Source organism: Zophobas morio, unplaced genomic scaffold (genome assembly GCF_036711695.1).
Source record: "Zophobas morio isolate AGI-343-1 ecotype UQ-CSIRO unplaced genomic scaffold, CSIRO_AGI_Zmor_V1 ptg000006l, whole genome shotgun sequence".
Lineage (NCBI taxonomy): Eukaryota > Metazoa > Arthropoda > Insecta > Coleoptera > Tenebrionidae > Zophobas > Zophobas morio.
Genome location: NW_026972111.1, coordinates 3,113,282 through 3,126,055, shown reverse-complemented (window position 1 = coordinate 3,126,055; position 12,774 = coordinate 3,113,282). Strand labels below are relative to the sequence as shown.

At 30.8% G+C, this 12,774-nt stretch overlaps 2 protein-coding genes across 2 annotated transcripts in view; one reads left to right on the top strand and one right to left on the bottom strand.

Annotated features, from left to right (window-relative positions):
- Positions 1–1,360: 1,360 nt before the first annotated feature.
- LOC135123336 (poly [ADP-ribose] polymerase tankyrase-like) overlaps positions 1,361–12,774 on the top strand; it is a 34,522-nt gene continuing 23,108 nt past the window's right edge. The window contains exons 1-3 of the mRNA XM_064047892.1: positions 1,361–2,190; positions 2,260–2,402; positions 2,453–2,720. Coding sequence (XP_063903962.1) covers positions 2,035–2,190; positions 2,260–2,402; positions 2,453–2,720 — 567 coding nt within the window. The 5' untranslated portion in view covers positions 1,361–2,034. The remainder of the gene's footprint in view (positions 2,191–2,259; positions 2,403–2,452; positions 2,721–12,774) is intronic.
- LOC135122980 (uncharacterized) lies at positions 9,065–11,012 on the bottom strand. Its single transcript, XM_064047476.1, has 3 exons — positions 10,734–11,012; positions 10,542–10,684; positions 9,065–10,492 (listed from the first exon to the last, which is right to left on the bottom strand). The coding sequence occupies exons 1-3, from the start codon at positions 10,812–10,814 to the stop codon at positions 9,154–9,156; spliced, it is 1,563 nt and encodes a 520-aa protein (XP_063903546.1). The 5' UTR covers positions 10,815–11,012; the 3' UTR covers positions 9,065–9,153.

The window sequence follows — 12,774 nt, the reverse complement described above, 5'->3', positions numbered from 1 at the left end:
TGAAAAATCGAGAAATCGAAAAATCTAAAATTTTAAATATTGAAAAATTAAAATATCAAAAAACTGAAAAATCTAAAATTTAAAAATCGAAAAATTGAAAAAACGACAATTGAAAAACAGAAAATCTAAAATCGAAACATTTGAAAAATTGAAATATGGAGGGGCTGAAATGAAAAATCAAGAAATCGAAATATCTAAAATTTTAAATATTGAAAAATTAAAATACCAAAAAATTGAGAAATCTCAAATTTTGAAAAATCCAGAAGTCAAAAATGGAAAAGTCGAAGAACAGAAATATCGAAAAATCCCAAAACTGAAATATCCAAAAGCTGAGAATCTAAATAATCGAAAAATTGAGAAATCGAAAAATTAAAAAGTGAAGTCGAAATATCGAAACCTTAAAAATACTAAAAAATGAAAAATCGAAAAATTAAGAATTGAAGAACAGGAATATCGAAACCCTCGAAAGTCAAAAAATGGGAAAATCGAAACATCGATTAATTGTAAAATCGAAAAATTGAAAAATCGAAAATTTGAAAAAACGACAAGTGAAAAACAGAAAATCTAAAACCAGGAAGTCCAAAAATCGATAGATTAAGAAATCAAAACATTTGAAAAATTCGAAAACATGAAAAACGGAAATATCGAAGAACTGAAATAAAAAATCGAGAAATCGAAAAATCTAAAATTTTAAATATTGAAAAATTAAAATATCAAAAAACTCAAAAATCTAAAATTAAAAATCGAAAAATTGAAAAAACGACAATTGAAAAACAGAAAATCTAAAATCGAAACATTTGAAAAATTGAAATATGGAAGGGCTGAAATGAAAAATCGAGAAATCGAAAAATCTAAATTTTTAAATATTGAAAAATTAAAATATCAAAAAACTCAAAAATCTAAAATTTAAAAATCGAAAAATTGAAAGAGCGACAATTGAAAAACAGAAAATCTAAAATCGAAACATTTGAAAAATTGAAATATGAAGAGGCTGAAATGAAAAATCGAAAAATCTAAAATTTTAAATATTGAAAAATTAAAATACCAAAAAATTGAGAAATCTCAAATTTCGAAAAATTCAGAAGTCAAAAATGGAAAAGTCGAAGAACAGAAATATCGAAAAATCCCAAAACTGAAATATCCAAAAGCTGAGAACCTAAAGAATCGAAAAATTAAAAAGTGAAGTCGAAATATCGAAACCTTAAAAAAATCGAAAAATTGAAAAATCAAAAACCTGCAAAATCGTAAGATCGAAAAATTGAATAAGAGGTAAACTGAAAAATCCCAAAACTGAAATGTCCAAAAACTGAGAAATAAAAAAATTGAAAAATTGAGAAATCGAAAAATCAAAAAAGTGAACTTGAAAAATCGAAACCTGAAAAAATAGAAAAATTGAAAAACCAAACAACCTGAAAAATCAATCAATTGAAAAATTGACACATAAAGAGTTTATAAAAGTCAAAAATTGAAAAATCGAAATATTTAAAAATCGGAAAATTGAAGAGAAAAACTGAAAACCGGGAAATTGAAAAATTCAGAAATTGCAAAGTCCAAAAATTGAATAATAAATAGGAGTAAATTGAAAAGTCCCCAAACTAAACTTTCGAAAAACTGAGACATTTTTTCTAGTTAATTTTAGTTAGAAACAAACACTGTTGCCAACATAAGTCGAGGAGTCCTTAACCGTCATTTAATTTAAACTATGACGCTTCTCTATGTTCTTTGCTAAATTGGTGTCTAAAATCTGAATTTGAAATCAGGTATGCCATCATAAAATTTTAAATACGCTGCCAATCTGACAAAAAAAAAATCACGGCGCGACAATACAAATAACGGGTGTTCAATTGAAATTTGAAAGTCAACGTGGCGAAAATGCATGTGTTTTATTAATCTGTACTGTTGTCTGTTGTTTGTTTCGACAGTTTCCATTCGATTAAATTTCACAATGTTTACAAAAAATCAAAGTCAACCTGATGACTTTTTCAACTGAACATCCTATATATAATTCCCATATAAACCACCGACCATGCAAATATGTACAAGATACTAAAAATAAAAATTAGGTCATATTTTCTGGCAAAATTCAGACGACTCTCAATTTCAAAAATGTCCTCTTCAGACTCTGAGGACTCGTACCAATTCGGCTACTACAGTGTAAGCCAATACGAGAACCAAGCAGGACCCCCATTGGTAACAAAATGATATAAATTGGTAATTATTCACATAACCTTCCACAACATAACCTCAATTTCCTTCCAGATTAAAAAAAAATCTCGTTTAATCGCCGCCGTCGTCCAAAACCAAGTGGAAATCCTCCGCAACCTTCTCGACTCCCCCAGATGGTATAAAGTTCGAGACGCAAATGGTTACAGTCTACTACAAATAGCAATTTTTCGAGACAAGTACTTCGCCTGCAAAGATTAATAAATAGCGCTAAGCGAATGTTTTTTAGCGTTGAAGTCTTCGACTATTTGTTATCAATACCGAATTTTCCACTCGAGTTTAAGAACAAAAAAGGCCAAACAGCGTTGATATTTGCACTTGGTAGTCATGAATTTAGAGGGATATATGTATGGATGAGGGAACATTTTGCGTATGAACTCATCAAAAAAGGTGCCTGTATTGATGAAGAGTCTTTTCAAGGACAGAATGCACTACACGCTGCTTTATTAAATAGTTACTTTAGGACGGCTAAGCTTATTATACAACGGGGGGCTGATGTTAATGTTATAAACTCGTATCGTGAGACCCCTCTTGACGTAGCTATGTTTGAAAATCAAAGCGAATTAGCAATGACTCTGTTAGTGTATGGGGCGCAACCTACGGTCTATAATTTTGAACAATCTGTTTTATATGATAACACTTTTGAAGTACAAGAAACTCTATTTATGTACATTTATGATCAGTACTCTGACGTGGAGTTGGGCCTGGATGTGTTACTAAAACTTGCTGATGCGAAATCGCCACTGTTTTACCACATTATTCAATGCCCTATTAAAATAACAATTAAATATCGTTCTTTAGATCTCTATCTTCGCATGTTGGGTTCCATGAATACTGATTGTCTAATTTTCTTCATTCAAAAATTTGGTCTCTATATAAATGAATTATTTGCAAAAGGTATATTTTCTGATCCATATGAAAATTTTGATATTGCATATGAGAGGCCTATTTGTTTAAAAAATTTAAATGTGATGCTCAGCAGTGAATTAAGACCGACTGTGATTAATTTTATTAGTAATGCAAATAGTACACTGATATTTCAGGATTTGATGGAAATATATGACGAAACAGCCATAACCCATTTCTACTGTTATTTATTAAGTTATGGTTTGAATATTGGAGAGTCAGATTTGCAAACTGTATATAAAAAGTTCGGTTACTGCGAATTTTTCAAAATTCTTTTGCACATGGACGTACAGATGGGTATTTCAGAGGATTCCGTGAAAAATGCGGTGGCTGTTTTCGTGTATGATATCAATATGAATTTGAACCGTTTGTTCGAAGAGCATCTTCGTTATTGTGAGGACAGTATTAATGAATTACGACATTATTTCGTCCACCCTGAATTAAATGAAATTTGTTACAACTGTGATTATTCGGTACCAGATTCTCCAGAAATGCCCGTATTGGTAGAGCTAGCACGAAATGTTTTTAGGGAGTTTTTTATAAAAAAGTTTAAAATTCAAACGTGCAAAGAATTTTACACGAGACTCAACGGCCTACCAATTAGCCATGTACACAAAAAGATCATTACGTATGAAACGACATTGTATTAACAATTTTTATATATATAGTTATGTATCTATTTTTGTTACTAAAACGTAAAACCCATTTGTTGTTATTTACCCAGTTTTTCCGCATTGAAATTAAATATTGCAATTATCATGTGTTAAAAATGACTTAAAAATAACAGCTGCTAAAATATTATAGAAATGTTCTAAGTGGTGTGAGTGTGAGCGTCGACATATTGATGACCATAGTCGCCACACTTATGCAACCCATAATACATCCCTGACTACAGGTAAGACGGACATTGACCCAATAAATAAAAAAAAATTATTATTTTTATTATTTCACACACACGAAATTCTTCTGTCAAAATGTGTGCATATTTTATTGTACACTGGCTAAACAAAACACCAGGAACCTTAGATTTCTTTTTAAAAAATAAATAAATATTCAAAATACAAAAATAAGAAATCAAGGGCTCTTAATATTTCTTTAAAAATAAATACCAGAGGCCCCTGAGATTCATTAGAATTCTTTCGAAAATGAGGTCAGAGACGCTACAGATTATTAATTCTAGAATCCCCTAAAATTCTGTAGAATTACTTCAAAAATGGGGGACTAGGAGCCTTCAAGATTCTTTAAAGTTCTTTCAAAAATTAGAACAGTCCCCCTTGAGATTCTTTCAAATTCTTTCAAAAACAAAACAGCATGAACTCCTGAAATTTGTTAAGAATTCTTTTTTAAAAAATAAAACACCAGAGGACTCTATGATTGTTTAAAAAAAGAAACGCCGGGAGCCCCTAAAATTCCGCAGAATTCTTTCAAAAGTTAGATCAGAAATCCTCGAGATTCTTTCAATTTCTTTCAAAAATAAAACATCAGAGTCCCCAAGATTATTTTAAATTCTTTCAAAATCCAATTGCGTGAAGTTTCTAAGATTCTTTACGGTTCTTTCAAAATCAAAACACCACTAAGATTGGTTAAAATTCTAACAAAAATAAAACACCAAGGAATCCTGAGATTCATTGGAATTCTTTCAAAAAGTAGATCAGAGATTTTCAAGATTCTTTCAATTTCTTTTAGAAACAAAGCGTCAGAGACCCCTGAGATTCTTTATAATTCTTTTCTAAAAATAAAACACCGGAGGACCCCACAATTCCATAAAAAAAATTAAAGCTGGGACTCCCTAAAATTCTGTAGAATTCTTTCAAATTTAAAACATCAGGATTATCGAAGATTTTTCAGAAAACAAAACGTTTCAGGTCCTGAAATTCTAAAAAATTCTTTCAAAAATGGTGACCAGGGGCCCTCAAGATATTTTACAATTCTTTGAACACAAAACACTTGGAGTTCCTAAGATTCTTTCAAATTCTCTCAAAAACGGCTAAGAGTACTTGAGATTCCTTCGAATTCTTTCAAAAATAAAACGTCAGGGTCCCCCAATTTCTGTCAAAAGCAAATTGAGAGGAGTTTATAAGATTCTTTAAGGTTCTATCAAAAATAAAACACCGAAGACCACTAAGATTCACTAGAATTTTTCTTTCAAAAGAAAACACTAGGGGTCTCCATATTCTATCAAATTTTTTTAAAAACAGACATCTACGAATAGTTGAGACTCCTTAGAATTCTTTAAAAAATAAAACACCAAGTCCCCTCGAAACATCAAGGGTCCCCAAAATTTATTCAAAAACAAAATAGCAGGGAATCCTGACATTTATGTGAATTCTATCAAAAATTATATCAGAAACTCTCAAGATTCTTTCAATTTCTTTTAAAAACGATAGTTGTGAACCTCTAAAATTCTACAGAATTCTTTAAAAAATAAGTGAACAAGGGCCTTCAAGATTCTTTCAAAAACTTCTGAGATTCGTTGGAATTCTTTCAAAATTGCATCAGAGACCCTCGTCCAAAAATGAAACGTCGAGAGTCCCACGATTTTTCCAAAAACAAAATGCCGGGAAGCCCTTAAAATTATGTAGAATTCTTTCAAAAACAAACCACCAGGAACCTCTAAGATTCATTAAAATTCTTTCAAAAATTGAATCAGAGACCCTCCAGATTCTACCAAAAACAAAACGCTTGAACCCCCTAAAATTCTGTAAAATTCTTTCAAAAATAGGGGACCATGGGTTCTCAATGTACTGTAGAATTTTTTCGAAATAAAACACTAGAGGCTCCCAAGATTCTTTCAAATCCTTTCAAAAATCGTGAAGGACATCTGAGATTTATTAGAATTCTTTCGAAAATGAGGTTAGAGACGCTAGAGATTATTAATTCTAGAATCCCCTAAAATTCTGTAGAATTACTTCAAAAATGGGGGACTAGGAGCCTTCAAGATTCTTTAAAGTTCTTTCAAAAATCAGAACAGCCCCCCTTGAGATTCTTTCAAATTCTTGCAAAAACAAAACAGCATGAACCCCTGAGATTTGTTAAGAATTCTTTTTTAAAAAATAAAACACCCGAGGACTCTATGATTCTTTAAAAAAAGAAACGCCGGGAGCCCCTAAAATTCCGCAGAATTCTTTCAAAAGTTAAATCAGAAATCCTCGAGATTCTTTCAATTTCTTTCAAAAATAAAACATCAGAGTCCCCAAGATTATTTTAAATTCTTTCAAAATCAAATTGCGTGAAGTTTCTAAGATTCTTTACGGTTCTTTCAAAATCAAAACACCACTAAGATTGGTTAAAATTCTAACAAAAATAAAACACCAAGGAATTCTGAGATTCATTGGAATTCTTTCAAAAAGTAGATCAGAGATTTTCAAGATTCTTTCAATTTCTTTTAAAAACAAAGCATCAGAGACCTCTGGGATTCTTTAGAATTCTTTTCTAAAAATAAAACACCAGAGGACCCCATAATTCCACAAAAAAAATAAAAGCCGGAAGTCCCTAAAATTCTGTAGAATTCTTTCAAATTTAAAACATCAGGATTACCGAAGATTTTTCAGAAAACAAAACGTTTCAGGTCCTAAAAGTCTAAAAAATTCTTTCAAAAATGGGGATCTGGGGCCCTCAAGATATTTTACAATTCTTTGAAAACAAAACACTAGGAGTTCCTAAGATTCTTTCAAATTCTCTCAAAAACGGCTAAGAGTACTTGAGATTCCTTCGAATTATTTCAAAAATAAAACATCAGAGTCCCCCAATTTCTGTCAAAAGCAAATTGAGAGGAGTTTCTAAGATTCTTTAGGGTTCTATCAAAAATAAAACACCGAAGGCCCCTAAGATTCACCAGAATTTTTCTTTCAAAAAAAAACACTAGGGGTCTCAAGATTCTTTACAATTCGTTTAAAAACAGACCTGTACGAATAACTGGGAGACTCCTTAGAATTCTTTAAAAAATAAAACACCAAGTCCCCTCGAAACATCAAGGGTTCCCAAGATTTATTCAAAAACAAAACAGCAGGGACTCCTGACATTCATGTGAATTCTGTCAAAAATTAGATCAGAGACTCTCTAGATTCTTTCAACTGCTTTGAAAAACGATAGTTGGGACCTCTAAAATTCTTCAGAGTTTTTTAAAAAATAAATAACCAAGGACGTTCAGGATTCTTTCAAAAACCTCTGAGATTCGTTGGAATTTTTTCAAAAATTGAATCAGAGACCCTCGTCCAAAAATGAAACGTCGAGAGTCCCAAGATTTTTCCAAAAACAAAATACCGGGAAACCTTTGAAATTATGTAGAATTCTTTCAAAAACAAACCACCAGGAACCTCTGAGATTCATTAGAATTCTTTCAAAAATTGAGTCGGAGACCCTCAAGATTCTGCCAAAATACAAAACGCTTGAAGCCCCTAAAATTCTGTAAAATTCTTTCAAAAATAGGGGACCATGAGTTCTCAATATACTGTAGAATTTTAAGAAATAAAACACTAGAGGCTCCCAAAGTTCTTTCAAATCCTTTCAAAAACCGTGAAGGGTATCTGAGATTCATTAGAATTCTTTCGAAAATGAGGTTAGAGGCGCTAGAGATTATTAATTCTAGAATCTCCTAAAATTCTGTCGAATTACTTCAAAAATGGGGGACTAGGAGCCTTCAAGATTCTTTAAGGTTCTTTCAAAAATTGGAACAGCCCCCCTTGAGATTCTTTCAAATTCTTTCAAAAACAAAACAGCACGAACGCCTGAAATATGTTAAGAATTCTTTTTAAAAAAATAAAACACCAGAGGACTCTACGACTCTTTAAAAAAAGAAACACTGGGAGCCCCTAAATTTCCGCAGAATTCTTTCAAAAGTTAGATCAGAAATCCTCGAGATTCTTTCAATTTCTTTCAAAAATAAAACATGAGGGTCCCCAAGATCATTTTAAATTCTTTCGAAATCAAATTGCGTGAAGTTTCAAAGATTCTTTACGGTTCTTTCAAAATCAAAACACCGCTAAGATTGTTTAAAATTCTAACAAAAATAAATCACCAAAGAATCCTCAGATTCATTAGAATTTTTTCAAAAAGTAGGTCAGAGATTTTCAAGATTCTTTCAAATTCTTTTAATAACAGACCTCTACGAATAGCTGAGACTCCTTAGAATTCTTTAAAAAATAAAACACCAAAATATTAATAATGATATTTATATAATAAAATGTAAATAAAGCAAATTTCAAAAACTACCTAGGCATAAGATTACCACTGATCCCAGAAAGAAATTGTTTAATAAATGTAACTTCAAGTTTAATGGTCAAGAAGTCCACGATTTGTTTCAATTTGTTCAAAGTGCAAAGATATTTTCCCAAAAAATATGCTTTTGTTATTATTTCGTTTTTCGAGTTTTTGATGTTTCAGTTTCAAGATTTTGTATTTTTTCGTTTTTCCAATTTTTCAATTATCCGATTTTGCAGTTTTATTTTCAATTTTTCCATGTTTTTACAATTTTTCGGTGTCTCGATTTTCATTTTGAAATTTTTGGATCTTTATTTAACAAAATTTTTGTATTCTTCATTGTTTCAATGATAAAATCTTCCGATTTTCCAATATTTTAGTTTGGATAAATTTGTTCTTTTAAGTTTACCTAAAACTCAAAAAACTGTAAAATCGGAGAACTAACAAAGCAAAAAATGGAATAATTGAAAAATCGTAAAGTGAAAAATTGGAAAATTTACGCATATTGCTCAGACACCGCTATTCCTGTTGGCAATGTGCTGTAAATTGGCCACTTCCGGGCGTTCCACTAATTTATGACTTGCAGCCAAGCAGTCAAAGAGCTGCCGCCTGAGTTTTGTTTGCAGTACCGTTTCTCGTTGTCGATTTGCCTATACAGGGTGATGCAAAAAAATTAATATTTTCGTGGTTACATTACAGCAGCTATTAGGTATTCTCCAATTAATTTTAACGCATGTTGTAGTTTCAGCATTTGTTTTAATTACATAGAAAAAATACTAAGTAGTAACAAAAATAGAAAAACTATAACCATACAAATAAATATGTTTAATATAATGTCGTTTCATACGTAATAATCTTTTTGTGTATGTTACTAATTGGCAGGCCATTGAGTCTCGAGTAAAACTCTGTGCACGTTTTGATCTTAAACTTTTTTATAAAAAACTTCCTAAAAATATTTCGCGCTAGTTCTATTAATCGGGGAATTTTTTGAAAATCTTGTTCTGCTGAATAACCACCCGTCGCATGGTTGTGACAACAAATTTCATTTAATTTAGGATGGGAGAAGTATCGTCGTAATTCATTAATACTATTCACACAATAATTAGTATGATCTTGGAAAAAGCGTTCTAAATTCATGTTAATATCATACACGAAAACAGGCACCACATTTTTCGTGTAACGCCACCGAATGCTCATCTGCACGTCCATGTGCAGAAGAATTTTAAACAATTCGCAATAACCAAACTTTTTGTATATAATTTGCAAATCTAACTCCCCAAGATTCAAACCGTAACTTAATAAATAACAGTACAGTTCGGTTATGGTTTTTTCATCACAACCAAGCCCTATCAAATCCTGAAATATCTCGCTACTATTCACACTATTAATAAAAGTAATCACAGTTGGTCTTAATTCGCTTTTGAGCATCACGTTTAAGTTTTCTAAACAAATAGCCTTATCATGATAATACACGTACACAGTACCTGAAAATCTGCCACTCGAAAACGCTTTGTTTATGAAGTGGCCAAATTTTCGGATGACGAGATGCAGACAATCCATGCTCATAGAACTCAATAAGCGAAAGTAGAGACCTAAGGACTGATAATGGATTGTTATTTTAATAGGGCATTCAATAATGTGGTAGAACAGTGGCGCTTTTGCCTCAGCAAGTATTAATAATACATCCAGGCGCAACTCAAGGTCTGAATACTGATCATAAAGGTACAGAAACAGACATTCTGGTACTTCAAAAGACGAATTGTAGAGAACAGATCGCTCAAAATGGGAAACCGTTGGTTGTGCTCCATATACTAACAAAATCGTTACAATCTCAGTTATATTATTGGACATTAATAAGGCTAGGTCAAGTGGAGTACAATCATCACAGTTGATCAAATTAACGTCAGCCCCCCGCTGTATAAGGAGCTTAGCCGCCTTATAATAACAACGCTCCAACGCACAGTGCAATGGTGTGTTATCATTAAAACAAATTTTATTAATGCAGGCACCTTTTTTGATTAGTTCATATGCAAAATGCTCCCTCATCCATACATCGTTGTTGACAAAACCATCTAATGCAACTACCAACGCTGTTTGGCCTTCTTTATTGACAAACTCGAGGGGAAAATTCGGTATGGATAACATATAGTCGAAGACTTCGATGCTAAAAAACCGTGCACTTAGCTATTTAGGAGTTTTGGCTGTCGACATACTTGTCTCGAAGAATTGCTATTTGCAGCAAATTGTAACCCAAAGCGTCTCGAACGTTGTACCACTTGGGAGAATCGAGGAGGTCTCTGAGGATGTCTGCTTGGTTTTGGACGACGGCGGCAATTAAACGAGACTTTTTTTTAATCTGCAGGGAAATTGAGGTTATGTTGTGTGAGGTTATGTGGAATGAGTACCAGTGGTGGTCCTTCGTATGCGTACACTCCTAAATGGTAGTGGTCGTAGTTGTAAGAGTCCTCAGAATCTGACGAAGACATGTTTGAGTGTGTTTCACTGAATTTTGCGACAAAATTTGATTTGGCTTTTGATGAGTCGAATGTTTTTGCTTTTACAGTACTGCAATAATTATTGTCCTGTGGTTAATAACACATTGAAGCAATTATATTTGTTCTTGTTGACTGTTATTTTTTAAAATTAAGAGGAAAATAGTTCATGGATTTTAGGTTAGAATAGCTCATGCTCATCTTTGGTTTGCTCAAGATCACAGACCCGTGCCGACCAATCACAACAAAGTACATCGGCGCTAAATTCAATTTTTTCTTAATTCGCATCAATTTTTGAAGTTTTTAAGACTCTTGGCTTTTCGATTTTTATTTTGGAGTTCTTGCACTTTCTCATTTTTCGTTGTCGATTTTTCAGTTTCTCGATCTTTATTTCGTCAGTTTTTCAAGTTTCAATGTTATAATTTTTAGATTTGAGTTTCTCGTTTTATCGATTTTTCCATTTTAAGGTATTTTTATTTTTCAATTATTCAGTTTTCGATGCTTATTTTGACATTTTTGGATTTTTCAATTTGTCGATTTTTCTATTTCTAGAAAATTTTGTTTTCCGTATTTTTCCATTTCTGGATTTTTAATTAATCAGTTTTTCGATGTTACAGTTTCTTTTTTTTCAATTTTTTAAATTTTCGGTTGTTTTTTCAATTATCGAAGTTTTCAGTTTCTCAAGTTTTAAGTTTCGTTTTTTCTATTTTTGGTTTTCAATTTTGCAATTTTTCGATTTTTCTGTTTTTCAAATTTTCAGTTTTTTCATTTCTAAGGTTACAATTTCTCCTTTTCCAATTGTTGAGCTCTTAATTGTTCGATTTTGAGTTTCTTTATTTTTGCAGTTCTTCGATTTTTCAACTTTTAAATTGTTCGGTTTTACAATGTTTCTTCTTCGATTTTTCAGTTTTTAATTTTTTGATTTTTCAGTTTTTTATAGTTTCACTTTTAATAAGTTTGTCCTTTTATTGAAAAATTGAAAAACGAAAAATTGAAAAAATGAAAAATTAAAAATAAAATACTTCCAAGTATGTAATTCCAAGTTGTTTCGTTTCTTCGATTTTTTATTTTCCCAATTCGAGATTTTAAAATTTTTGTTGTTTTAATTGTTAATTTTTCGATTTTTCCGTGTTTCGTTTTAACATTTTTCGATTTCTAGAATTTTTAGTTTTTCGATTTTCATTATGATTTTTCTTTTTCAGTAAAATTTTTGTATTTTTCGGTTTGCTATCTGTTGAATTTTACAATTTTTTGTTTTTTCGATTTTTCAATTCCTCGATTTTTAATTTATCACTTTTTCAGGTTTCAATGTTACAAATTTTCGATTTTACAGTTTATATTTTTTAATTGCTTTTTTCGTTACTCAATTTTCAGTTTTTTCGATATTTCAAGTTTGCTTTTTCAGTTTTTGATTTTCAATTTTTCATTTTTTCAATTTTTCAATTTTTCATTTTTTTTTATTTAAAATTTATAATTGTATTCAATTGTACAATTCTTGGCTTTTCCATTATGCGATTTTTCAGTTCCTCTATTTTTGCAATTCTTCTATTTCTGAACTTTTACATTTTTCGGTTTTTCAGTGTTTCGTTTTTTCGATGTTACAATTTTTTAATTTTTCCATGTTTCGTTTTTACAATTTCTTTATTTTTTAGTCTTCCGGTTTTCATAAATGTTTGGATTTTGAAATTATTTTTTTTTTGTATTTTTGATTATTTAATTTATAGAAGTTTTTGTTTTTCGTTTTTTCAATTTTTCACTTTCTCGATTTTTAATTAATCAGGGTTTTCAGATTTCTATATTACAATTTTTCGATTTTTCAATTGTTTTTTCAATTATCCACTTGTTTAATTTCTCATTTTTTTCATTTTCGAGTTTTCAGTTTTAAAATTTTTCGATATATCAAGTTTCATTTTTTAATTTTTGATTCTCATTTTTTCGGTTTTTTCAGTTTTTC

Excerpts from the sequence above, each read along its gene's own strand:
- LOC135122980 (XM_064047476.1), bottom strand. The coding sequence starts at position 10,814 with ATGTCTTCGTCAGATTCTGAGGACTCTTACAACTACGACCACTACCAT. Across the intron at positions 10,685-10,733 it reads CATACGAAGGACCACCACTG|ATTAAAAAAAAGTCTCGTTT; the intron begins GTACTCATTCCA and ends ATTTCCCTGCAG. Across the intron at positions 10,493-10,541 it reads ATAGCAATTCTTCGAGACAA|CATCGAAGTCTTCGACTATA; the intron begins GTATGTCGACAG and ends ACGGTTTTTTAG.